General features: G+C 40.8%; 1 protein-coding gene across 1 annotated transcript; it reads left to right on the top strand.

The window, feature by feature from the left end:
• Window positions 1–1,679: 1,679 nt before the first annotated feature.
• On the top strand, window positions 1,680–24,234 carry STARD7 (StAR related lipid transfer domain containing 7). Its single transcript, XM_013045003.2, has 8 exons — window positions 1,680–2,519; window positions 11,878–12,086; window positions 12,431–12,480; window positions 13,703–13,813; window positions 13,894–13,976; window positions 14,429–14,528; window positions 21,744–21,828; window positions 22,290–24,234. The coding sequence occupies exons 1-8, from the start codon at window positions 2,200–2,202 to the stop codon at window positions 22,472–22,474; spliced, it is 1,143 nt and encodes a 380-aa protein (XP_012900457.2). The 5' UTR covers window positions 1,680–2,199; the 3' UTR covers window positions 22,475–24,234.

Below are 24,234 nucleotides of genomic sequence, written 5' to 3'. Positions count from 1 at the left end.
AAGATCACCTCAAGGTGGGGCTACAGTACAGCCACAGTTCATTTTCTGCTTGTACCCACATACCATTCTGACCTATCTGCCAATTAAATTTTGCTTTTTTCCCTCCTTTGTCGAGTGGTCATAAAGGGACCCCACTTCCTGTGCAGCCATACGGATGGACTGATGGAGAGGTATTGGTCCACAAACGGCAGATGATATGGATGTCTAGGCTACCTGCTGGTATAGCTTACTTACGCTCCTGATCCTGCTCATACCCAATTCTGGATGTACTACTTCTGTTTTACTAATGAATTATTGCTGGACCTACTCAACTTTATGTTTTGGTGGGTCTGAAAGGCAGAACCTAAATTACATAAGATAGGCTCCTGATGAAGAATTTTGGGTCAACTTAAAAACACACAAAGGGAATAAAGCTTTTCAGCTGGTTCTGGAAATACACAAGAAAAACAGTTTGTTGATAATAAACTGGAAGGGAGGCCAGGCTACAGAATACTGTTAGGGCCTACACAAAAGGAAGAGAGAATGGTGTAGAAAAATCTGATTTCTAAAATTCCAGAGGAAGAACTGACAAGTGGTACAGAAATGGAGACAGCAAGCTTATTTGTGCCACCCATTTATTTTTTATTTTTAAAAAGATTTTATTTATTTATTTGACAGAGAGAGATATCACAAGTAGGCAGAGAGGCAGGCAGAGAGAGAGGAGGAAGCAGGCTTTCCGCCCAGCATAGCCCAATGTGGGGCTCGATCCCAGGACCTTGGGATCATGACCCAAGCTGAAGGTAGAGGTTTTCCTACTGGACATCCAACAGTTTCATTTTAATGAGATTGGGTACAGAATAATAATTTAGTGTCTTTCCAGGTGGTTTAGCCTGGGTGCTCATGGGTGGTGCGAAGTAGGTTTCAGGAAACCTGTTCACGTTCTCACGCTGGCACCTTTTTGAGTCAAAGGCAGTGGAACAGCTACTACTCGAACTGGGGCATCCGCCCTAAATAACTCCATTCTGCTGCCCTTGACCAAGACGCTTCCTCATTTCCATCCAGTCTGTGACAGCCACCTGCCCACCTGTGCATGTAGCTCTCTGGAAAGTGTCCTGGGCTCCTAAGAATGCCACAACGGCCCACTCTAGCGACGTGGGGTGCGCGGAGAGACGTTGAGTGCTAAAGCTCCGATCCTCGGAGGCCGTCTCAATACCCTGGTTATTAAGGGCGCTTGTGGGAGAGCCAGCTGAAGAGACTGGAGGTTTTGACGGCAGCTCCTTCTAGGACTCAGTAGGGTCTCCACTCACCAAAGGCGTCTACACCGTCCCGCCCCCCGCCCTCCCCAACCTGGAGAGTCCCAGCACCCCGCCGAGGAAACGCCGAGACCCCAAATCTCACCCTACACTCAGATAACTGAAAGAGGCGACTCTCCCCCGTCTCAGACCAATTGAGCACCGTCCAAGAACCTAACTTGCACTTGGTCGCGCCCCCACGCGGGGTGGGGACTGGCGGCCGGAATATGGCGGCGGCGGCAGCAGGGTCTGCGGGTCAAACTCTGGGGCGCCCTTGACTAGCTCTCGGGTGCGCCACCTACCTTGCTAGCCCGGACCCGGCACGCCGCACTGAGGGGCGGGAAGGAGCGGTGACGAGTCTTTGGCAGCGCCAATCAGCACCGAGGAGTTCGGGCCGCGCCCAATCAGGGCTCGGGCGGCCGCGAAGGGAGTAGGTTGTGGGCGAGCAGTGCATGTGGCGGACGCGGAACGCCCGGGACCTCACCTGCTTCCTTGACTGAGCCGCCCACCTTGCTGCTTTCCAGAATCTCTACTCCCCGAGCCCTGGCGCCGGCTTGAGGACGCCAAGGAGGCAGGGGACAACGGGGCCGCCCAGCCGTCGGCCCGTAGGGTCCCCGGCCCGAGCTTACGAACGCCTCTTGCCGCGGTGGCGGGGCCGCCCCCGCGGCTGTGCCATGACCGACTCTCTCCGCAAAGGGGACTCTTCCTCAGCGGTTGCTGCAGAGAGAGATGAAAAGCCTGTTAGATCGTGAGACGAGTTCGGGGTCGGCCAGTTAGGGGCACTCGGCCTCAGGCCGCCGCGCCTTCCGGGGCTCGTTCCTTCTGCCCTGTGAGGGAGGCCTAGTTCGCCTCCGGGCGCGCGGCGGGCATAGCGGCGGGGGGGGGGGGGGTTGGGTAAGGGGGTCTGGGCGGGGTGCGCGCAGGCGGCATGTTCCTGCGGAGGCCGCCGGCCCTGGCCGCCTGGCTGGCGGGCGCGGCGGCAGCGGGGCGCTCGGGGGCGCGGGGCGGGGGCCTGCTCGCCCTGCTGGCCAATCAGTGCCGCTTCGTGACGGGCCTGCGTGTGCGGCGCGCGCAGCAGATCGCGCAGCTGTACGGCCGCCTCTACTCAGAGAGCTCGCGCCGCGTCCTCCTCGGTCGCCTCTGGCGCCGGCTGCGAGGCCGTCCTGGCCATGCCTCTGCCGTGATGGCGGCGCTGGCTGGCGTGTTCGTGTGGGACGAGGAGAGGATCCAGGAGGAGGAGTTGCAGAGGTGAGCTCTGCGGCGAGGTGGTTTCTGTTCGCTGGGGTGGGGGCCCGTCCTGTTGGGAGGTTGGCACGGCGAACCCTGGGGCCTGCCTTTAGGCTCAGTGTCTCCCGTTTACCCGCAGGGACTGGAAGTGGCGATGCAGTAACTTGATCCTGTTTTAGCAAGACACGTTTTTTGTTGCTCTTCGTGTTAATTTCACGTGTCGGGTTAGAAATAACGAAGTATAGGTTAGCATAGGAGGGAAGACTGAATAGGGAGCGTGACACCGAAGAAATAACCTTGTAAAAATTAAATTAGATATTGAAGGCATGTAACCCGTCGTTCACGCAATCTTTAACTCATCCATAAAGGTGTAAACTCAAAACAGGTTTTAAATTTGACCTAAGGGTATGGTTATGCAATTACAAAATTACTTCATTCCAATTGGAATTTCGTGAGAAATGCCCGGAGGGTTCTTGTGTTACCGTGACTCTTTCGGCTGGAAGGGATTTTTGTCTTCCTCAGATAAACCAGGAGCCCAGTATTTTAACCTGCAAAAGTTAGGCCAGATTTTTGCTGCTTTAGCGAAAACTTAGGAAATACTGTTTCATTAGGCTCTGAAATCACGCTGTCATCTTCATCAAAACTTCTGTGAAAAAATGCGGTACCACCGATTGAATTTGTTAATCTGTGGTTTTTAAATTTGAGCCCTTACAGTTTTCAAGTAATCTCGTGATTTAGCTCTGATTTGATCTAGCTCTTATTTACGGTGTCTTTGCATTTCCTTTTAACTGATACTTCTAAACTGCTCTTCCCTCCCCCTAAATTTGTTTCCTAATAAAATTTTATTTACAAAAATAGGTGGTTGGTTCTATGTGGTTTTCTGATTCTTTTATTAGTAGATCTTATTAGTTTATATATATTAGTAGATCAAAAATTTAATAGTTACCAAATGTCCACCTTGAGGGTATAAATGCAACTTAAAGTTAAAACAGTTTTAGCCATAAAAATTTTAATGTAGTAAATGATAGGTAGTTTGTCTAATTTCTGTTAGCATTTTGCAACTTGTCCATTGGTCTAATGAAACAGGCTCAGGTGTGAGAATATTTATGGGAAGAAAACTTTTAAGTTAAGAAATTATCAATTAACTGAATTTGCATTCTGTTTTTGATGATGAAATATCTATGTTTCACAGTAGTCAAGTTTGGGAGGAAAATTCCCTGTTGGATCTATTTAGGAGAGAGGAGAAAGACCATCAAAGGGCTGGCTACTTGCTGAAAAGGGAGGGAAGATGTTTTGAGGTGGGAATTGAATAGTGTTGGGGGTCCATGTAGTAGATGACATTCTTTGATTTAGCTTACTTCGTATGTTTTTATGGACAGTATATCCTGGAGCCTCTGTTTAGTAGGTCTGCCATTAGCAGGAGCTGGAGAAGAAAACAAGATAAACAAACACGGTAAACATTTGAGTCAGTAGTACTATCTACGGTGGTAGAAAGAGACCCGTTGATGACTAGGTTAGGTATTCAGTTTCCCTTTCTTCCCTCTTTGGGCTATTTCTGAAACCTAGGGGCAGTTCAAACATTTTTTATTCTAATCCAACTCCTGAAGAGGTATAGCTCTCTATTAACCCACTTGGGAATATCATAAACTCAGATTAAGGTCAGTCAGAACACTTAAGGTGCCTTTTTGATCCTCCAGAGTTGTTATTTAACAAAGGCTTTCGTTTATGGTTTGTTTTCCAGTTCAGGCCTGAATTCAGTCATATACTTAAAATTTGATGATGTCCGGGGCAGCTGGGTGGCTCAGTGGGTTAAGCCTTTGCCTTTGACTCAGGTCATGATCTCAGTGTTATGGGATCCAGCCCCACATAGGGCTCTCTGTTTAGCGGGGAGCTTACTTCCTCCCCCCACTCTCTCTCTCTGCCTGCCTCTCTGCCTACATGTGATCTCTCTCTTTCAAGTGAATAAATAAAATCTTTTAAAAATTTTTACAAAAATTCAAAAAATATTTTGATGGTGTCCATTTTGAGGATTAAAAAAAAATGTTTGTTACCTTGCTAGGGCGATAAATACCCTGTTCGACTATATCTTGATTATAAAGTGGTTCTATAGGTTTCTCGTGTTTCTAATATTTTGTCTCTTATTGAGTAACTATTTTGGATTCAGATTAACTTTCTTAAGTATTCAGTTTGCTTTAAAGGAGCCACTGCTGTGGTTGTCATAGCTAGTTTAGAAAATTTCAGATTTTGCTATAGTGAAAGGATTTGGGGTGGCTTCCATAATAGAGCACGGTTGAATGTGCCTTGGGATAAGTGCATTTTTTTTTCCCCCATTGTATAATGGAAGAAGAGCATGATTGTACCATGGCCGCTAAATCACAGCATTTGGTTCTTCTGTGCTGTGTCTGTACCTTCTTGTCTTAGAACTTTCTTTGAATGGGTACCTTAATATTGTATATGTTTTCTTTTACGTTTTTTGAGTACTATTCAGAATGAAAAGGAATAACTTTACTTTCAGTTCTCTTGTGTTAAAGAACATCTTAACAAATAGAATCTCATTTATCTAGCAATAGCAAGAAAATCTGAGAAAAGAACTAATTTGTACAAAGTGACTTTGACTGACAAATGGGGACCAGGTGTAGAAATCCAGTCTTTTAATGCTTGGTCTATGATTCTTACCAATTGGTTTCACTTAAGTCCAAACAGTAACTTTCAGTCAGTATTTTCGGTACAGAATCACTCGTTCTATGAGCCCAGGGCAGATTTTATGGAAAAGATACAGTAGTAATTTTTTATTGCTTTGAAACATTAAAAAAAAATTATAGACGGGGTACCTTGGGTTGCTCAGTCGATTAAGCATCGAGTCTCTTTGGCTCTGGCCACGATCCCAGGGTCCTGGGATTTAGTCCTGCATCAGGGTTCCTTGCTCAGTGAGGAGTCGTTGTCTTCCTCTGCCTGCTGTTCCCCCTTTTTGTGCATGCTCGCCCATGTACTCTCTCTCTCTCTGACAAATAAATAAAATCTTTTTAAAAGAAGTTACAGGAACAAAAAGAGGAAGGAAGTTAAGAAATATGAAAGGCTCGGGGAAAATGTTCCATTAACCCCTCCTCTTTTTAAAAAAGTTACAGTCCATTGCTCCAGAAGTTTGAGTAAATAAGTGCCAGTAAAATTTCATAAAGAAAATTCTTTCCCATTTTTGTCTCTCAGGGCATTTAGAACAATTTTAACTTTTCAGTGTATTATTAACTAGATAAATGATCAGCAAAAAGTCCTTTTTCTTTTTTTGCCACTGTTAAAGATTATTGACTGACATATTCTTCTTAGAGCATCAGAATTACATAAAATCTGACTTGAATTTTTTGACATTGTCTTCATTATTTTACCATTAACCAGTTGGCCCATAATTGCAGTGAACTAGCTGATGTCTTGTATTTCTTGTGTCTCATGACAAATGTATTTGAAAGTCTCTAATTTTGACAGTACTTTGGAATTTAAAGAGGGATTATGTGAAATGAGGCAGTTGTCTTTCTGGAATTACTAATTACAGGGATGGCTTCATTTGAATCATTTTGGACCTTTATATCAAAGTCTGTATACTGATGGCAGGACCTCCTGCATGAGCCAAAACTTGTTATACTTATTACTCTGTTTTAATAGTTTTATGCCTTCAGTTTCCATACCTCTCAGTCCAGCCTTTCTCACATATTGAAATGACTCTAGGTTTGGAGTAAGGGCAGTACTGGGTGTCTTGTCTTGATCCTCTTACGAATCTGCTGTTTCTATTTTGGGAATAATCTCTTTTGTCCTTTCTTATTTTTTAAGTCTCAGATAATAAGGTTTAGACACCCACCCTGTCCAAATAAGGATTTAGCACAGCAGGCTAAAGAGATGTATGGTGAGAGGTTTTCCTTTGTCCACATACACGATAGTGAGTCACTTTGGGTACCTGTGTGCTAATTAGGTCCAATCTGTCAGTATTTAGAAGCTGAGACCCTTCAGAGATTGTTGAATCAGAGACAGGCATCATTTGCATTTTATGATGCAGTCTTGCACTAGCATTTAGTTTGTGTTATTTCAAGAATGAATGTCATGGCCTGCACAAGACATTTTTCTCCCCCTCTGGGGATTTAGTTCATAATTTTAATCAAGGGCACCTTGTGACCTTTAATTATATAGGAGAGGTTGGTTAAGTAATGGGTCTGAAGCTTTGTACCACTTTAGAAGGCCATTAAAAATATTGCATATAGGTCATATAGTTTAATTTTCTTAAAATCTTATTACTATGTAATTTTATGAGTTTCTGATGTACTTTTAATAAGGCATTTCTGCCCTTCATTATGTGATAAGAATGACATGCAAGGGTGATGTTTAATTTTTATTGAAGAATGCCTTATTAGTCCTGAAAAGTTTCATAATTGGTGCCATGTGATGCCTGAATTGTTCTCTAAGCAAGTCTAGCTGTGGTTTTGCTTTTGCTTTCTCCTGAAAGATCCTATTGTGTATTGTAAAGTTCCTTCCCTATTTCTGTGTTTGCAGTGAATCCTGTTTTGCAGTTTTTAATTCAAATTAAAACTTTTAAAAAATGGTTTATACTTTTTTAGTCAGAACATCAGTATAAATTGTACTGGCTAGGATTTTTAGTTGGAAATGAAGCTGATACTGCTTGACTTAAGCCGAAAGGCATTAATCAAAGGGATTAATTAAAGGTGTTAGGTCACTCAGGGCATTGACAAGAAGGCCCGAATACAGGTTGGCCAGGAGAACAGCCAGGACCTGCTGTAGGGATAATCTCCTTAGGGCAGTGTTGCTGGTTTTATTTTCCCTAGATTGGTTGCACTGGTGGACACTCAGCTCCTTTAAGATCGCTGAGAATAATCTGCAAAAGATCCTGTGCCTTTCCTCAAGATTCATATCCTCTACCAGAAGTGTCTAATTAGCCTTACTTAAATTAGGTGCTGTTCTCTAACTGCTAGGGCTTGAGAGGGGACTGTATCCCACCTATTTTGGGATCCTCCCAAATATGAAAAGATATTGGGCAGTTAAAACAACAAAATGTCCCCTGTATAAGTATTTTCATCTAAGTCCAAAGTTTAAAATTCGGAGAAATGAAATTTTAGAGCCAATAGAAACCTTCAAAAAAATAATGTCCTAACTTTGTAGGTGGAAAAAGAGGGGGCTTTACAGGTAAAACGACTTACATAAGATCACACAGCCGGTTGGCAGAGCCAGGACTAGAACACAGATCTTTATAGTCACCATCACTTAGGGTTGCTCTAAACTTTTAATCTTGGGTTACCAGTATGACTTTGAATTTTTATCTTTTAAAATGTATGAATGCAGTCTTTTAATAAGAATTTGAATTATTGGGGCCTACTTTCATTTTTATTCAATTTACTTAGTAAACATTTGAGTGCCTGATGTTTACCAGGTACTTGCTAGGAACTGGAAATACGGATATTAAAGACATTCTGGGACATTAGGGAATTCATAGTTTAGTAAAAGAGGCAGATACAGAGATGGACTAATTACAATATAATGTGATATGTGTCTGTACAGAATTAAAGTAAATATATATGGTTAACTCTGCCTGGAAGTTAACCTTGAACTTTTGGTTTTTTGAGAGTTGAAGAGGAGTGGGCATTTTAGACAGAATGTATTAGAGTTGGTGTCTTCTTCAGTCTTGAATAGCAGAAGTTGTATATGTTCTAGACAGCCAGCGATCTTTCTTTCCTAACTGCTATTTTAGAGGTTAAGTGGAAAATACAAGCCATGGGGGTTTTTTTGTTTGTTTGTTTTTATTTTTAAGATAGTATTTATTTGAGAGAGAGAATGAGAGGTGGGCAGAGGGAGAGAGAATTTTAACCAGGTCCTATGTGGATAAGATTAAGATTCCCTCTCCCTCTCCTTTTGCCCACCCACTCATGCTTTCTCTTTAGGGGGGGGGGGGACTTAAAATGTTTCAGATATAAAAAGACTTTAATGTGAATGTTACAAATGCAGTTATATATTTTTTAAAGAGCTTAAAAGGAGAGCAAAAGAGCACACATGCAGTGCAGGGGGACCAGAGCAGAGGGGGGAGGGAGGGACAGGGAGGAAGAATCCCCAAAAGACTCCGTGCTTAGTGCAGGAGCAGAGTCCTACGCAAATCTCCATCTTAGGATGCTGAGATAAGATCTCAGCCAAACCAAGAGTTGGTTGCAAAACTAGCTGAGCCACCCAGGCAGCCCCAAATATAGTTGTATCTAAGAAATAAAATACTATAGTTAAAGCCTCCTCTGTAGCTTTACCCAGTCGAAATCTCCTCTGTCCCCCAGATTATCTATCTCAGTTTGTTGTATTGCATTTCTTTCTATGTCTTTATATGTATTTGTCCCTAAAAGATAGACAACAACACGAAGAATCTGGTATTATCTAGAATGTTTTAAAGATTTAGGCAGTTCTGAACAAGATACTGACAAATGGAATCCAGTAACATATGAAAAGGAACAGGAACAGTGGGATTTATTTCAGGAAAGCAAGGTTAATTCATCATATAAAAATCAGTTTAGAGGCACCTGGGTGCCTGCAGCTCAGGTCATGATCCCAGGATCCTGGAATTGAGTACTGCATCGGGCTCTCCACGGAGAGCAGCTTCTCCATCTCCCTCTTCCTGCCGCTCTGCCTACTTGTGCTCTCTATCTTTCTGTCAAATAAATAAATAAAATCTTGTTTAAAAAATCAGTTTAATACAACACTATTAATAGAAACAATATTAATAGAATGAAGGACAAAAACCACATAATCATGACTGTATATGCAGAAAAGCATTTGACAGTTGAATCTCCTTTCATGATAAAAGAAAATAAAAAGCATTCAAGATGATAAAGGGCCTCTACAAAAAACACAGTTAACAGTGTAATGGTGAAAAACGGAAAGCTTTTCCCCTAAGATCAGGAATAAGACAAAAATGTCTGTTCTCTCCACTTCTGCAACATTGTACTCCATGTTTTTGCTGAAAACTACAGAAGATCATTGTCAGAAATTTTAAAACACATAAACGGGAAGTTCTGTGTTTATGTATTGGAAGACTTAATATTGTAAAGATAGCAATACTAGTCAAACTGATCTATAAATTCAACACAATCCCTATCAGAATCTTAGCACACTATTTTGTGCCAGTTGGCAAGCTGATCCTGATACCTACATGGAAATGAAAGAGACCCAGAATGGTAAAATAAGTCTTAAAAAGTAGGACAAAGTTAGAGGACTCACTCTTTCTGATTTGAAAATTTAATACCAACCTGTAGTATTTCAGATATGCCAATATCTGAATATCATATGATATTGGCATAAGGATAGATATATAAATTGTTGAAATTGAGAATTTAGAGATAAACCCTAAACTTAATGGCCATTTGATTTTCTACAAAAGTGCCAAGACAATTCAGTGGGGAAACAATAGTCTTCAGATGGCACTGGGACAACTGGAGATACACATGCAAAGATAATGAATTTAGACCCCCTACCTCACATCATACACAAAAATTAACTCAAAATGGATCAGAGTGTAAACTAATATGAAAACACTTTTTTTAAAATACTAAAATTCTTAGTAGAAAATAACAGACATGACTCTAATTTATGATTTTGAATTAGGAAGTGATGGCTTCTTAGCTATAACACAGAAACCTAAGCAATCAAAGAAAGTAGATGAATTTGACTTTATCAGAATTAAAGACTTCTTCCTCAAGGGTCTCTATTAAAAAACTGATGTTCTCTCACAAAATGGGAGAAAGGATTTATAAATCATATCTGGTAAGGGACATATTCAGGGTATATAAAAACTCTTACAATTCAACAATAAAAAGACAACCCAACTTAAAAATAGGCAAAGATTTCAGTAGATATTTCTCCAAAGAAGATACACAAATGGCCAATAAGCACTTGGAAATACGCTCAGCATCATTAGTTACTGGGGAAATAAAAATCAAAACCACAATGAGAGATACTTCTCACACCCACTATAATTGCTAGAATCAGGAAAATAGTTATTGTCTAATAACAAGTGTTTGCAAGGAGGTGAAGCAGTCAGAACCCTGTTGGGAGTATAAAATGGTGCAGCTGCTTTATAAACTAATTTGGCATTCCCTTAAAAGGTTAAAAATAGAGTTGCCATGACTCAGCAAATCCACCCAGGAATCCACTCAAGAGAACTGAAAACCCGTGTCTACAGAAAAACTTCTACACAAACGTTTATAGCATTATTATTCATAATAGCCAGAAAGTAGAAACAACCTAAATGCCCATCACCTGATGAATGGATAAACAAATGTGAGATATCCATTAAATGAAATATATTCAATTTAAAAAATGAGGGAACAAAGTATACCATTAATCAACTTTGAAAATATGCCAAGTAAAAAAAGCCAGACACTAGAGACTATATATTGTATGATTGTATGATTCTCTTTATATGAATTGTCCAAAGTAGGCAAGTTCATAGAGACAGAAAATAGATTAGTGGTTGTCAGAGGTTATAGGGAGGCAGGACTGGGGAATGAATGCTGATGCGTGTAGATTTTTTGGGGAGATGATGAACATGTTACGGAATTAGTGTTGGTGGTCATACAACCTTGTGAGAATACTAAAAAAAACATTGAACTGTAAAAAATTGTAAAAAAGGATGATTCTTAGGAATGTGAATTATATTTTTAAAAGAAGAGGAAAAATACATAATTGTTTAGATTTTATAATCAACCCCTGAGGTTGGTCCTGTTATCCTCATTTTACAGATTAAGAATAGAGACTAGGGGCGCCTGGGTGGCTCAGTGGGTTAATAAGCCTCTGCCTTTGGCTCGGGTCATGATCTCAGGGTCCTAGGATCAAGCCCCACATTGGGCTCTCTGCTCGGCAGGGAACCTGCTTCCCCCTCTCTCTCTGCCTGCCTCTCTGCCTACTTGTGATTTCTCTGTCAAATGAATAAATAAAATCTTAAAAAAAAAAAAGAATAGAGATTAAGTAATGTTTTAGTTAATGAATATTGGACTGGGATTCAAACTCAGGAACTTGAGTTTTCACTGCACTCTATACTCTTTCAAACCCACACCATTTTTTAAAAATTTTATTTCTTTATTTGAGAGAGAAAGAGCACATGCGCACAAGAAGGGGGCGTGGCGGAGGGGAGAGGGAGAAGCAGGCTCCACACTGAGCAGGGAGTCTAATGCAGGGCTCTGTCCCAGAAACCTGAGATCATGACCTAAGCCTAAGGCAGACACTTAATCAACTGAGCCACCCGGACGCTCCAACCCACACCATTCTTATACAAGTCCCTCTGTAGACATTTCATTTTACAGGATTGACTACAACCACCTGTACCATTCCTTTTGTTTTTCTCCTTTTGCAGATCCATTGATGAGATGAAACGGTTGGAAGAAATGTCACATATGTTTCAGCGCTCTGGAGTTGAACGCCACCCTCCAGAACCAAAATCACAGAGAGAAGGGAATGAAGATTTAGGGGGCAAAGAGCAACCATGGGAGATGGTGATGGATAAGAAACACTTTAAGCTCTGGCGGCGCCCAATTACGGGCACCCACCTTTACCAGTATAGAGGTGAGCCCAGCTTGGCTGCCTTGTAGGTGTGTTCCATGATTGGCCAGATGTACAGGACTTCTGTTCTTCATACTCTAACTGTTCTGGTTGTTGCTCAGAAAATTTGCCATGGTTTCCTGTTTTTTGTTTTCCTTCTCCCAGATGACAAGCCTCTCAGTGTCTTCATTACTGTACTTTGCTGTAGGTTGTCTTTGTCTTACTTTGCTGCCCCAATATGACGTCTAGTTTCTGAATCTGCCTTTAAGACCTGTCAGTACTCTATAATTGAAATGCAATTAAGCGATAGGAATAAGATGAGTGATGAGGGTGTGGCAGACATCGCTTGTTCTTCCTTGTCATTCTAGTTTTTGGAACCTACACAGATGTAACACCCCGGCAGTTCTTCAATGTTCAGGTGAGTAAATATTTCTTCCACTTACCACTGTCCACATGAATAATTTCTTCAACTTAGGACATGCTTTCAGTACATCCATCTGTCTCTGTACCCTTCATCTCATGTCTGATAGCATCTGGATAAACATTGGACTTACCAATCTTTCTCTGGTGGAATGAGTGCAGTTCTGTCCTCTCACAGGGCTGTTGGGAAGATTAAATAGAAGAATGTATTTGAGTGATTTTGGTATACTTTATAAGGTTTTATGGTTATTTTTTCCTAAATAATCCAAGGGCAAGTTCCATGTGTGGCCCTTTATTCCAAAATCCTTCAGTGTGTATTTCCTAAAATTAGACATATTCTTTTAACCATGGTGTCATTATCAAAGTCTATAAATTTAACATGGATGCAGCTCTTACGTTATCTTCTGCTTGTATTACGGTTTTTATCTGTTGACGCAGTAATGCATAGCATTTTCCTCTTCAGTACAGGTACGGTCAGATTTAGTAATCTGGAACATTTCCATAGTGAAGGTATTTATTTAATAAAGATGAAGACTGTCTCTTCAAAGACTACTTTCTCCCTTGGGGGGAAATGTATGAAAAGATGGGATCACCCAGAGTTCTATTAAAAAAATATTCTCCTTCTTGGATATTTCTCTGTTTTGTCAGGTTTTCGGTAATTAATTGATCAGTATAACAGTATAATAGTAATATGCTAGTGCACATTTCCCCCACCACGCACTGAGTTTTACCAGTTTACACTGAATTTTTGTTAGTTTGGATTTGTATGTGTCTTACTTTGAAATTCCCTACCTCGTAGTATTAAAAAACATGTTACTTGCATTCATTTGTGTGAGGTGTCTGCTCATACTTTTGGGATTTTTGTCTGTTTAAAACTTTAAAAAATTGTTTCGCCTTTACACATACTATATTTTCCCTAGACATATCTATCACGGTATTTCACGGTATTTTTTTTTCTTAACATTTCCTCTCCTTTGCCTTTTTTTTTTTTTTTTTTTTTTTTAAATAAGATTAATTTCAGGTAATGCTATTGGTCTGTAAGAAAGAATTTTAAGAGACTTATCTATAGTAAACACAGCCATGTCTTTCACATTTTGTCACTTTTAGATTCAGTAACTTTCAGAAGAAGGTCTTTGGGTCAGAGGTCCAAGAATCTGGAGAAGCTTTCTGCAACTTTGTTTTGGATTTCCTGGGTCTTCATATCTTTTCTCTTTCTGCAGCTGGATACAGAGTATAGAAAAAAGTGGGATGCCCTGGTAATCAAGCTGGAAGTGATTGAGAGGGATGTGGTTAGTGGTTCTGAGGTTCTTCACTGGGTAACCCATTTTCCTGTGAGTATTTTTACTACTGTTTTTAGTTTTGTCGCATCCATTTGGGGCAGAACACTAATTCTGCCTATCCTTTTCTTTAGTATCCAATGTACTCGCGGGATTATGTTTATGTTCGACGGTATAGCGTGGATCAGGAAAACAATGTGATGGTGTTGGTGTCACGGTATGTGTGGTTTCCTGTGGCTCCTGCTCAGTTCCTTTAACTGTCCTTCAAATATGTCTGCTGGGAGTTTGCATGTTCTCAGTGCTGTTATGAGTGATGCTAGGACCCCATCCATTCCAGCTAGACCATTAGTGGGCTGTGACTGGTGACCACAGTTTAGGAATATTGAAGGGATCTATGTAAGCTTTTCATTAAACCATTTCTTTAGTTCCTTTGTGTTGATAATTAAAAAAGAAACTGTTCTCTTCAACACGAAGCCTCGTGAGCCAGTTATCACCAAGGAAACTCACTTGTTTTTAGAATTCAGTTTGTATTCATTCATTTTACTGACTCTTCTGTTTTACTTTAAAAATTAGAGCCAGCTTTCTAGATTTTCCTCTTAACTGTAGCTCTCATGCTGTTTCTTGTATGTAGACATTACTGAGAGTTTCCTTAACTTTTCTCCTTACCAGAGCTGTGGAGCACCCTAGTGTTCCAGAGTCTCCAGAATTTGTAAGAGTCAGATCGTATGAATCCCAGATGGTTATCCGTCCCCACAAGTCATTTGATGAGGTGAGTTTTATATCATCCAAGAGATGATGTGTAGTGGCTTTGGATTTTTCTCAAGGAATGCCTTTTGTCTGAACTGAGAAGGGCAGTGGTTCTCAAACTTGGCATGCATCAGAGTCTGCTGGAGCTTATTAACATACAGTGCTTGGGTATGGCCCAAGAATTCTCATTTTTAAGAAGTTCCCAGGTGCGGCTGATGCTCCTGGTTCGGGAACCACTGCTATAGGTTGGCATAGCTGGAAGATTCCCCAGGACAGAGAACTAATCACCCACTGACCCCCGTTTGTGTGAGAGACAGGAGAAGACAGTGGTCTGTCACTAGCCTTCTTCAGAAGCTGAAGGGAGCACCTTTTCCATCAAAATTTCACCACCATTGGCAGAACACTTAAAATCTTTCTGGACTTTCCTTTCGTTGTCTGTAAAATGAGAGCGTTAGAATAATCTTCTCGGCCTTCTTTAAAATTCTGTTGATCTTTCTTTGAGAAGAATATTTTTCTCAGCTTAGGGAGTGTTGTTTTTTTTAAAGCCAAATTTGTGTTGAGTTTACATATTGATTTCACTGGTTGCTGTTTTAGTTGTATTTCACTTTAAAAAGGCTTTATTTCTCCCCATTACTTTTATTTTTGAGCTATATGAACTGTGTGCTTTAGTGTGGTTTTGTTTTCAACAAGTTGTTCTATTTATACTCCTTGGAGTGGAACTTCAAATATGACAGAAATGGTGGTTCATTTCAGTCAGTGTGGTGTTAGACTGTTTTTTAACTGGGAGATCTGTGTGTTTACTTGCATGCTACTTTTAAATATTTTTATTTATTTATTTATTTATTTATTTCATAGACAGAGATCAAAGTAGACAGAGAGGAAGGTAGAGAGAGAGAGGAGGAAGCAGGCTCCCTGCTGAGCAGAGAGCCCATCGCGGGGCTCGAGCCCAGGATCCCGAGCTGAAGGCAGAGGCTTTAACCCAGTGAGCCACCCAGGCACCCCTGCATGCTATTTTTAGAGCAGAGTTTTTCTTACCTGGGATTGCTACCCATTAGTGGAAGACAAAATTAATTTAGTACATTATGATCAACTTAAAAAAAAAAGAAAACATAGAATAGAAATCATCTAAGTGTAACCATATTTCATGAGACTTCAGTTTTATAAGTATGTGTGAATGTGTGTGTAGGAGGCTGAGAGAGGGAACTGGTTTCAATGCATAAAGGATTATTTACAGTGTGTTACAGTTAAAAATGTTTGAAAGTCCTTGCTTTAGAAGACAGAAAACAAGAAGCAAGGCTACTGTCCATGTCTTGTCTTCTTTAGGAGGGGGATCCTGGGTCAGGCTGAAGATAGTATGGGAGGCCGAGTTAGGCCTCACTTTTTCCCTTTATGTTGCTTTCGAAATTTGGACCTTGTCTATTTATTTCCTATTTGAGAAAAACTGAACTGAGTTCCAGCATTGCTTCCTTTAGAAACTGTGGCCGAGAAGCAGCTAAGGCATCATTTAGCACCTAGCAGAGTGTCTTGCATCTAAGTAGGGACCAAATAATTTTTTTTAGCTGATTTGGGGTAACAATAAGAGTTATCTATATAGTTTTTTTTAGTGTATTTGTCACAAGCTCTTAAGAAAAAGGTAAGATTCGAGCTAGTTCTTGTGAAAAGGCAAACTGGAGAAAACAGGAAATGCAGAGGACACGATATACCAAAGATGAAGACAGGAATGAGCCACGGATATGTTCAGAGACTCACCACTTAGAAAGGAAGGTTGAGATTAGGGAGGAGTGATAAATTACATTGACCATGTACGGAGAGTACTTGAAAATCAGGCAGCTGCATTTGGACTGCCGGATGGAAAGTAGATCCTTGAGCCAGGGTATGGTGTTCATTTGTTTTACTTTTTTTTTTTAAAGATTTTATTTATTTGTTTGACAGCACAAGTAGGCAGAGCTGCAGGCAGAGAAAGGTAGAAGCAGGCTCCCTGCTGGGAGCCAGCTGGAGGCTTGTTCCCAGAACCCTGAGGTCATGACCTGAGCCAAAGACAGATGCTTAACAGCTATGCCACCTATGCACCCCTGTTTTACTTTTTATTAGGGAAAATTTGAAATGTATATGAAAGATAAAGAAGTAGAATAGTATAATGAACCTTCTGTATACATCCCCAGCTCCAACAGGGATCAACTCCTGGCCATACTTGTTTTATCTGTATCCTTTCTTATCTCTTTTTGCTGCTGTCCTGATTATTTTGAAGCAGTTTCTAGCTTTGCAAAAAAAGAAACCATAGAAGAATTCTTCTATAGATACTTCAATATTTATCTTGAAAAGAAAAGTGATTTTTGAAAACATAACCTCAGTGTCCTAATAATCCCTAATATCAAATTTGAATTTTCCTGATTGGCCATGAATTTCTTTGGGAATTCATTTATTTGAATCAGGACCCAAGTATGATTGAGACTGAAAATTTGTTCATAATATCTCTTGAGTCTTTTGAAGTCAGTCAGTCCCCCCCCCGCCCCCATTGTATTTGTTTAAGAAGCAGGGTTCTTTGTCCTGGATCTTGATGATTGTGTACCGGTAATATCCGAAGTGTCATCTAACATATTCCTATGTCTCCTGCCTGTCTTTGCTGGGTGTTGGTTAGTTACTGTTCAAACCTGAGGCTTAAATAAATTCTGGTGTGGGTTGTTTTGGGCAAGACCATTTTATTAGAAGGCAAGTGACGTTTGATGGTCTCTTTCTTTGTGAATTTAGAAATGATTGATTATTGCTGAGATCCATTATTTTATTAGTGGTATAACAAAATGCTGATTCTGTAATTCCTTTATTTCCATATATTGAAATACATTAGGGAAAAAATTTCTCACTGTTTCTTTTCCTTTAGTTTACATAGGAAAGGGAAGTAAGAGAAGGTTGATTTGTTTCCTTTAATGAGTTTCAAAATAATGAATTGGTCCTTTCAACCAAGGATCCTCCAAAGGTTAAGTTTTGGTTTTGTTTTAAAGAAATACCATTAGTCTTTGCTATAGAAGAACCAATAGAAGACTTAAATAGATATTTCAGTTATTTATTTTATTTGTAATTTTTATTTTTATTTTTAAATTTTATTTATTTATTTGACAGATAGAGATCACAAGTAGGTAGAGAGGCAGGCAGAGAGAGAGAGGAGGAAGCAGGCTCCCTGCTGAGCAGAGAGCCTGATGCGGGGCTCAATCCCACGATCCTGGGATCATGACCTGAGTTGAAGGCAGAGGCTTTAACCCACTGAGCCACCCAGGCGCCCCATTTTTAATGTTTGTTTTTTAACATGTTTTTATATTTTTTTAACATGTTTTTATGTTTTTTTTTTAACATGTTTGGTTAGTTTTAATCCATTACAGTTCTTCTTTTTTTTTTTTTTTTTTAGGATTTTATTTATTTATTTGGCAGACAGAGATCACAAGTAGGCAGAGTGGCAGGCAGAGAGAGAGAAGAAGGGAAACAGGTACCCGCTGAGCAGAGAGGCCGATGCAGGTTCGATCCCAGGACTCTGTGGAATTATGACCTGAGCCAAAGGCAGAGGCTTTAAACCCACTGAGCCACCCAGGCACCCCTCCATTGCAGTTATTCCTTTTTTTTTTTTTTTTTTTAAAAGATTTTATTTATTTGATAGATCACAAGTAGGCCTCCGAGGCACACAGATAGAGAGAGAGAGAGAAGAAGGGAAGCAGTCTTCCTGCTGAGCAGAGCCCGACTCGGGGCCATCCCAGGACCCTGGGATCATGATCTGAGCTGAAGGCAGAGGCTTTAACCCACTGAGCCACCCAGGGGCCCCACATTACAGTTATTCTTACCAAGACTCATATTGTCCCAGTTTGGGCCATTGGGAGCCTCCTAGTAACTGGCTTAAGTTCTTTTGACTTGACCACAGGTTTTCTTGTTTTCTGATGTTATAAGATGTCCCAGGTTCATCTTGTAAAGTTTTAGTTGTAAACCTGGAAATTAGCATTTCTTTTAGGGAGCCCTGGTTCCTTTTAAGATGTCATTTAAATTAAACCAGATTTGGTGAAGCATGGGACTCCTGATCTTCAGATTGTAAGTTTAAGCGCCTTGTTGGGTATAGAGATTACTTAAAAATAAAATCTTTAGGGGTGCCTGGATGGCTCAGTCAGTTAAGTATCCAACTCTTTTTTTTTTTTAAAGATTTTATTTATTTATTTGACAGAGAGAGATCACAAGTAGGCAGAGAGAGAGGAGGAAGCAGGCTCCCTGCCGAGCAGAGAGATGCGGGTCTGGATCCCAGGACCCTGAGATCATGACCTGAGCTAAAGGCAGAGGCTTTAAACCACTGAGCCATCCAGGTGACCCTAAGCATCCGACTCTTGATTTTGGCTCAGGTCATAAGATTTGGCCTGGCATCAGGCTCCCTGCTTAGCAGGAAGTCTGTCTACTTGAGATTCTCTTTCTGTCTCAAATAAATCTTAAAAAATAAAATTAAAATTAAAAAAAAAAACAAAAACAAAAACCAGAACGTGGCTTCTAGGAATACCTATAGCTATTGGCTTGTTCATTGTCTTTAAAGACCTTTTCAGAGGCTAGAACTAAGTAATACATATTTGCTGCTTATTTGTTTAAAAGATAAATCTTAAGGTGCATGCTAATATTTTTAATTCATATTTCAGACTGGAGAGGTTTTATTTATTTATTAAGATTTTATTTATTCATTTGACAGAGAAAGTGAGAGAGGGAACACAGGCAGGGGGAGTGGGAGAGGGAGAAGCAGGGCTCCCACAGAGCAGGGAGCCCAATGCACAGCTCAAACCCAAGACCTTGGGATCATGACCTGAGCTGAAGGCAGACTCTTAATGACTGAGCCACCCAAGTGCCCCTGGAGAATTTTTATTTATATTTTATATCTTACATCGATCATCTTTACCTGTGCTGGAAAATTCAACTCAACTCATCACCAAAACATAACTACTTACTTGCTTTAATCTGAAATACACACGAACCAGCCTCAGGATAATACACCAAGATCATTAGTGATGTGGTGATTTAAAATTTGTATTTTTTTATTCTTAGGATGTGTACACAGTGTACAAAACACTAGTTTTAAAGTTACTTGAAATAGGTGCTCTCCTTGTGCTATTTCCTGCTGACTCAGTTCATAGTTAGGTTCCCTATTTTCTATTTTGCTTTTGGTTTTTAGATAATTGCTTTTTAAATTTAATTTTGTTTTATTAAATTATGAAAAAGTTTATGTTCCTGAAGTCAAATGTATAAAATAAAAACTGTTCAGAGTGATGTTGTTTATATCCCTGTTCCTTCCTTCATCCAGTGGGTAATCATTGTTTTTGTTTGGTTTCCTTTTTTAAAATACAAACAGTGGTGGATGAGAACCCAGGTCTCTTGACTTCCCAGTCTGTTTTATGGGAAGAATAAAGTCTTTTATATGTATTAACTCATTTAGCCTTAGAGCCAGCCTTTGTGGTAGATACTGTTGTTTCCACTATACAGGTTTTACCTCTCCTTTATCTTTTTTCGTAAGATTTTATTTATTTGTCAGAGCACAAGCAGAAGAAGTGGCAGGCAGAGGGAGAAGCAGTCTTCTCTCATAGCACCCAGGACCCTGGGATCATGACCTGAGCCAAAGGCAGATGCTTAACCAACTGAGCCACTCAGGCATCCCTCTCCTTTCTCTTTACTTCCATAGTATTCATTCGGTATCTCTGTTATGGCATTTCTTTTATTAATTGAAAGCTCTTGAGGGCAAGGACTAGTACATTTTTGTTTGCTCTAAGTACCTAGCACAGTGCCAGACATGAAGCAGACATACATATATTTATTTATTTTTAATATATTTTTTAAATGTATATATTTGACGGAGAGAGCGAGCGCAAGCAGGGGCAGCAGCAGAGGGAGAGGGAGAACTGGGCTCTCCGCTGAGCATGGGGCCAGGATGCAGGGCTAGACCTCAGGACTGTGGGATCGTGACCTGAGCCAAAGGCAGGCTCTTAAGTGACTGAGCCACCGAGGTGCCCCTAAAGCAGACATTTAAATACATGTTGAGTAAATAGATAAAAGATTACACAGGTCGTTGAGGTGGGGGGGAAAGGATGGACTTTGGAGTAAAATAGCATGGGAATTTAAAGTGTAGTTCTACCACCTGGAGTTGTGGCCAGTCTGCTTTAAAAAGTGCAGACATAAAAGTGGTTATCTTTAACTCCTTTGTGTGGAGCATAATTGGTACAGATCTCTCCTAGGATCAAGACCCCTGGAAATCTTAATTCCCTGTCCTTCACTGTAATAGGCAATGAGAGGGCTGAGCCAAAAAGAATGGGTGCATAGGCCCTGCAGTCAGAATTTTGGGTTTATCTTGGCTGTCATTGAGTATGTAGGTGACCTTGGGCAAAGTTACTTCTTAGTGCTCAGTTTCTTCTTCTGTTAATGAGGTAACAGTACCAACATTATAGGATTGTTCCAAGTTGGAAGCATTTCACCATTAAGTGCTTTATAAATGTTTGCTGTTATTAGTCATAGTAGTAGTAGAGTTTATACCATTTTGGTAAAGATTAAGACCTTTGACTCTTTGAAGATATGTGTTGGAATTTTCAAGACCAACCCACATTTGAAAATTAGCTAGAAGGACTCATAGGACTCAGCATATATTTGTACTCATGATGCAGATGTATATAGTCATATAGTAAGGATACACACCTGCATCATAGGGAAGAGACCTGCAGAGTCTAGGAATCCACATGTTGGCTTCCTCCTGCTCTCTCTCCTGGGAGAGGTCACACAGAGTACATTTTCCTTCCAGCAACAAAAATAGAGCAACATGTCTGTGATGTTTCTGCCCAGAGAAGCCCATGAGAGGGTCCGCACCCAAGATTTTTGCTGAGGGCTGGTTACATAGGGATACTTTTCATAGCACATACCAAAATTTCAGATGCACCAGAAAGAAAGCAGGTATTCGGCATAAACTGTAGTGTTTGCATGAACAGACAAGAAACAGGGGTCACTCTTAACCACTTAATTGTTGACTGGGAATACTTGGAACCAAGTTCCCAGATACCACCCGAGCACCAGTCTTGTAGGCTGGCCTTTCTATGGATAGCAACCTATGCAGTCTTCAGTATTACTCCTTTTTTGCATAGGGTAAAAAACTGATGTGGTCTGCTCCAGAATCAGATTGTGATTATTCTGTGGTACTGGATATGGAAGCTATTATGGTGGGTAATTTTTTGCTGTTTTTCTTTTCCAGAATGGCTTTGACTACTTGTTGACATACAGTGACAATCCCCAGACTGTGTTTCCTCGCTACTGTGTTAGTTGGATGGTTTCCAGTGGTGAGTGGGTACTTCTATACAGGGCCTGGGACCTGGGCTAAGCATTTTGTTTTTCTCTAGCTCTAAGTGGCAAGAGGATTAGTGCTTGTCTTATGGGAGCAGTATTGGGGAAATTAAACATCCTTCCAAGCCCGATCTTGAATATTGCAAAGATATTGAAGCCTTCTGCTAGGCTTTGGAAGGATGAATATTGTGGAGTTTCAGAAAGCAACATGTGCCCAGAAGGGAGTTTTGAGAACATTTGCTTAATTCCTTAAATATGGACTGTGTACATTAATGCATTTAAATATTTTTTCTATTTAGATACATTTTGGGAGGCAACTATGACTCACAGGTTGTTAATCAGGCTGTGATCTCTATAAGAAGGAATTGGCTCCCTGCTATGAAAGAAATAGGCCATCTAATTTTGACCCTATTGTTGGTTTGTATTTCAGCCTACCCAAATTTCTCTCTCCCACCAGGCATGCCAGATTTCCTGGAGAAGCTGCACATGGCCACTCTTAAAGCGAAGAACATGGAGATCAAAGTAAAGGACTATATCTCGTCTAAGCCTCTGGAAACCGGTAGTGAAGCCAAAGCTGCCACTCCGTCTTCCGAGCGGAAGAATGAGGGTAGTTGTGGCCCTGCCCGGATCGAGTATGCTTGAAAGGTTTTGGGATAAGAAAGGACAGGCTGCTTCTAGTCCTGTCTCAGTCCCTTATCTGCTACAGAATGGGGACATGTATTAGAAGGCATCTGCTGTAACTGCCAGTGCACGATAACTCAGTAACTGGTGTCGGATTGTGTTCAGAGCCCTTACTGCTCTTTATCAGAACAGAAGGAGGAGGCATCCATGGGGGCGTTGTCATATTCTCAGGCCAAGCATCTTGCAATTCAGTATTTCACTGAGCTAATCTGGAACAAACCTCTCACCTCAGGCCAGAAGGGGACAACTTCTTTTTGCTTCCTTTGAGTAGTTTCCTCTGCCAACATTCCAGTTCCCACCATTGGTTCTGCAGCACTTGGGATTTCCTTCAGTTCTGAAGGTCCAAATGGAAAGTGCAGTTGGCTGGTTGAGTCTTCAGTGAGGGGGCATTGGGAGTGTTCTTGGTAATAGTACTAGTGTTGAATGGATGTGAACTGTTGTTTGGCAGTGTAAGTGCCTTGTCCTCACCCTGCTTATATCTTTAGGGACATCAAGTTTGTACCAATTTCTTGTACCAAGAAATTTTCTCTCTGCCTCCCAAATACCACCCATTGACTTGCCCTACCCAAAGCAGTTTCCTTTGCATTGGCCAGTTCTTCTGTATTCATGCACTATATGTATTTGGATCATCGCCTCCTTCCTTAGCTCATTCACCAAGAACACTGGGAAATGAGTCCTTTCAGATGGTAGCTTTCTGTGTTATCAGTGTTTCGATAGGGTTAACGGCGATGCTCAAAAACATCACACTTTAGGGTTGTTGTTTTTTTTAAAGCTTTGTGTCAAGTAGGAATTGGGAAGTGGAATAGGATTTCTCCATCATCCCACTGTACAGAAAACACCATTTTGATTTAGGCATTTTTAGACTTCAGGTTTGACTGGATGCTGAGGACTTGTCCATCTTGGAAGGCTAAAGGCAGAGGAATGGGGGTTGGGCCACTCCCTTATAGCTCTCAGAGCTGTAGACAAGCCATGTGAACAAATAGATATAATCTTTCCCCAAATACTAATATAATGGGGATGTGGTTTACATGAACCTCTTGTTCCTCTGAAAAATTTTTCTTTCTCTCTTCAGAGTTAAAGTGAAAGCAAACTATGCTGTTTGGGTAAAGTCACAATTAGATGCTGTTTGGCCTCGTTGATTTTGCTTTGGTCATGCTGCAGTCTGACAGGAAATAGGGATCAGGTTTTCAATACTCCTTCCTCTTTTTCCCCTACAATTTAAATGGCTGGATTTTTCCCTTTTTTCCCACTTGCTATCCTTTGATGTTGAAAAGGGGATCTAAACCTCAGACTGACTTAAACCCCTAGACTTTTTTGTTGCCTGATAAGTTTTGTGCCAAGGAAATGACTATCCCCGTCTTTCATGTCTTGCCTTCTCTGAGTGGTGGGCAGAACAGAGAGATACGTCGAGCAGTTCCAGCTTCTTTTTCATTGATCATTTCTCTCTTCTCATCGCCAGGACTTGACAGAAGCCAGGGAAGGTTTCCCTGGGTTATGTCTGAACTTAGCATCTGTGATTGTTGGGGCATGGATGGGTGTGGGCAAGAATGTGTGAATGCACAGGTGTTAAGGAGCTGTGTTGCTCATGTTCTGATTTTTGGCAACTCGACTCTGTACTTGGGGTTGGTCTGTACGGTTACTTATGTCATTGTAATGATTTCACTTCTAACTGTGACATTTTTATCAAATGTGTGAATAAATATATAAAGATTGGTACAAAA

Source organism: Mustela putorius, unplaced genomic scaffold, assembly GCF_011764305.1.
Source record: "Mustela putorius furo isolate JIRA1106 unplaced genomic scaffold, ASM1176430v1.1 tig00000281_pilon_pilon_pilon, whole genome shotgun sequence".
Classification (NCBI taxonomy): domain Eukaryota; kingdom Metazoa; phylum Chordata; class Mammalia; order Carnivora; family Mustelidae; genus Mustela; species Mustela putorius.
The sequence above is the reverse complement of the archived record's forward strand: the minus strand, read 5'-3'. Positions and strand labels throughout refer to the sequence as shown.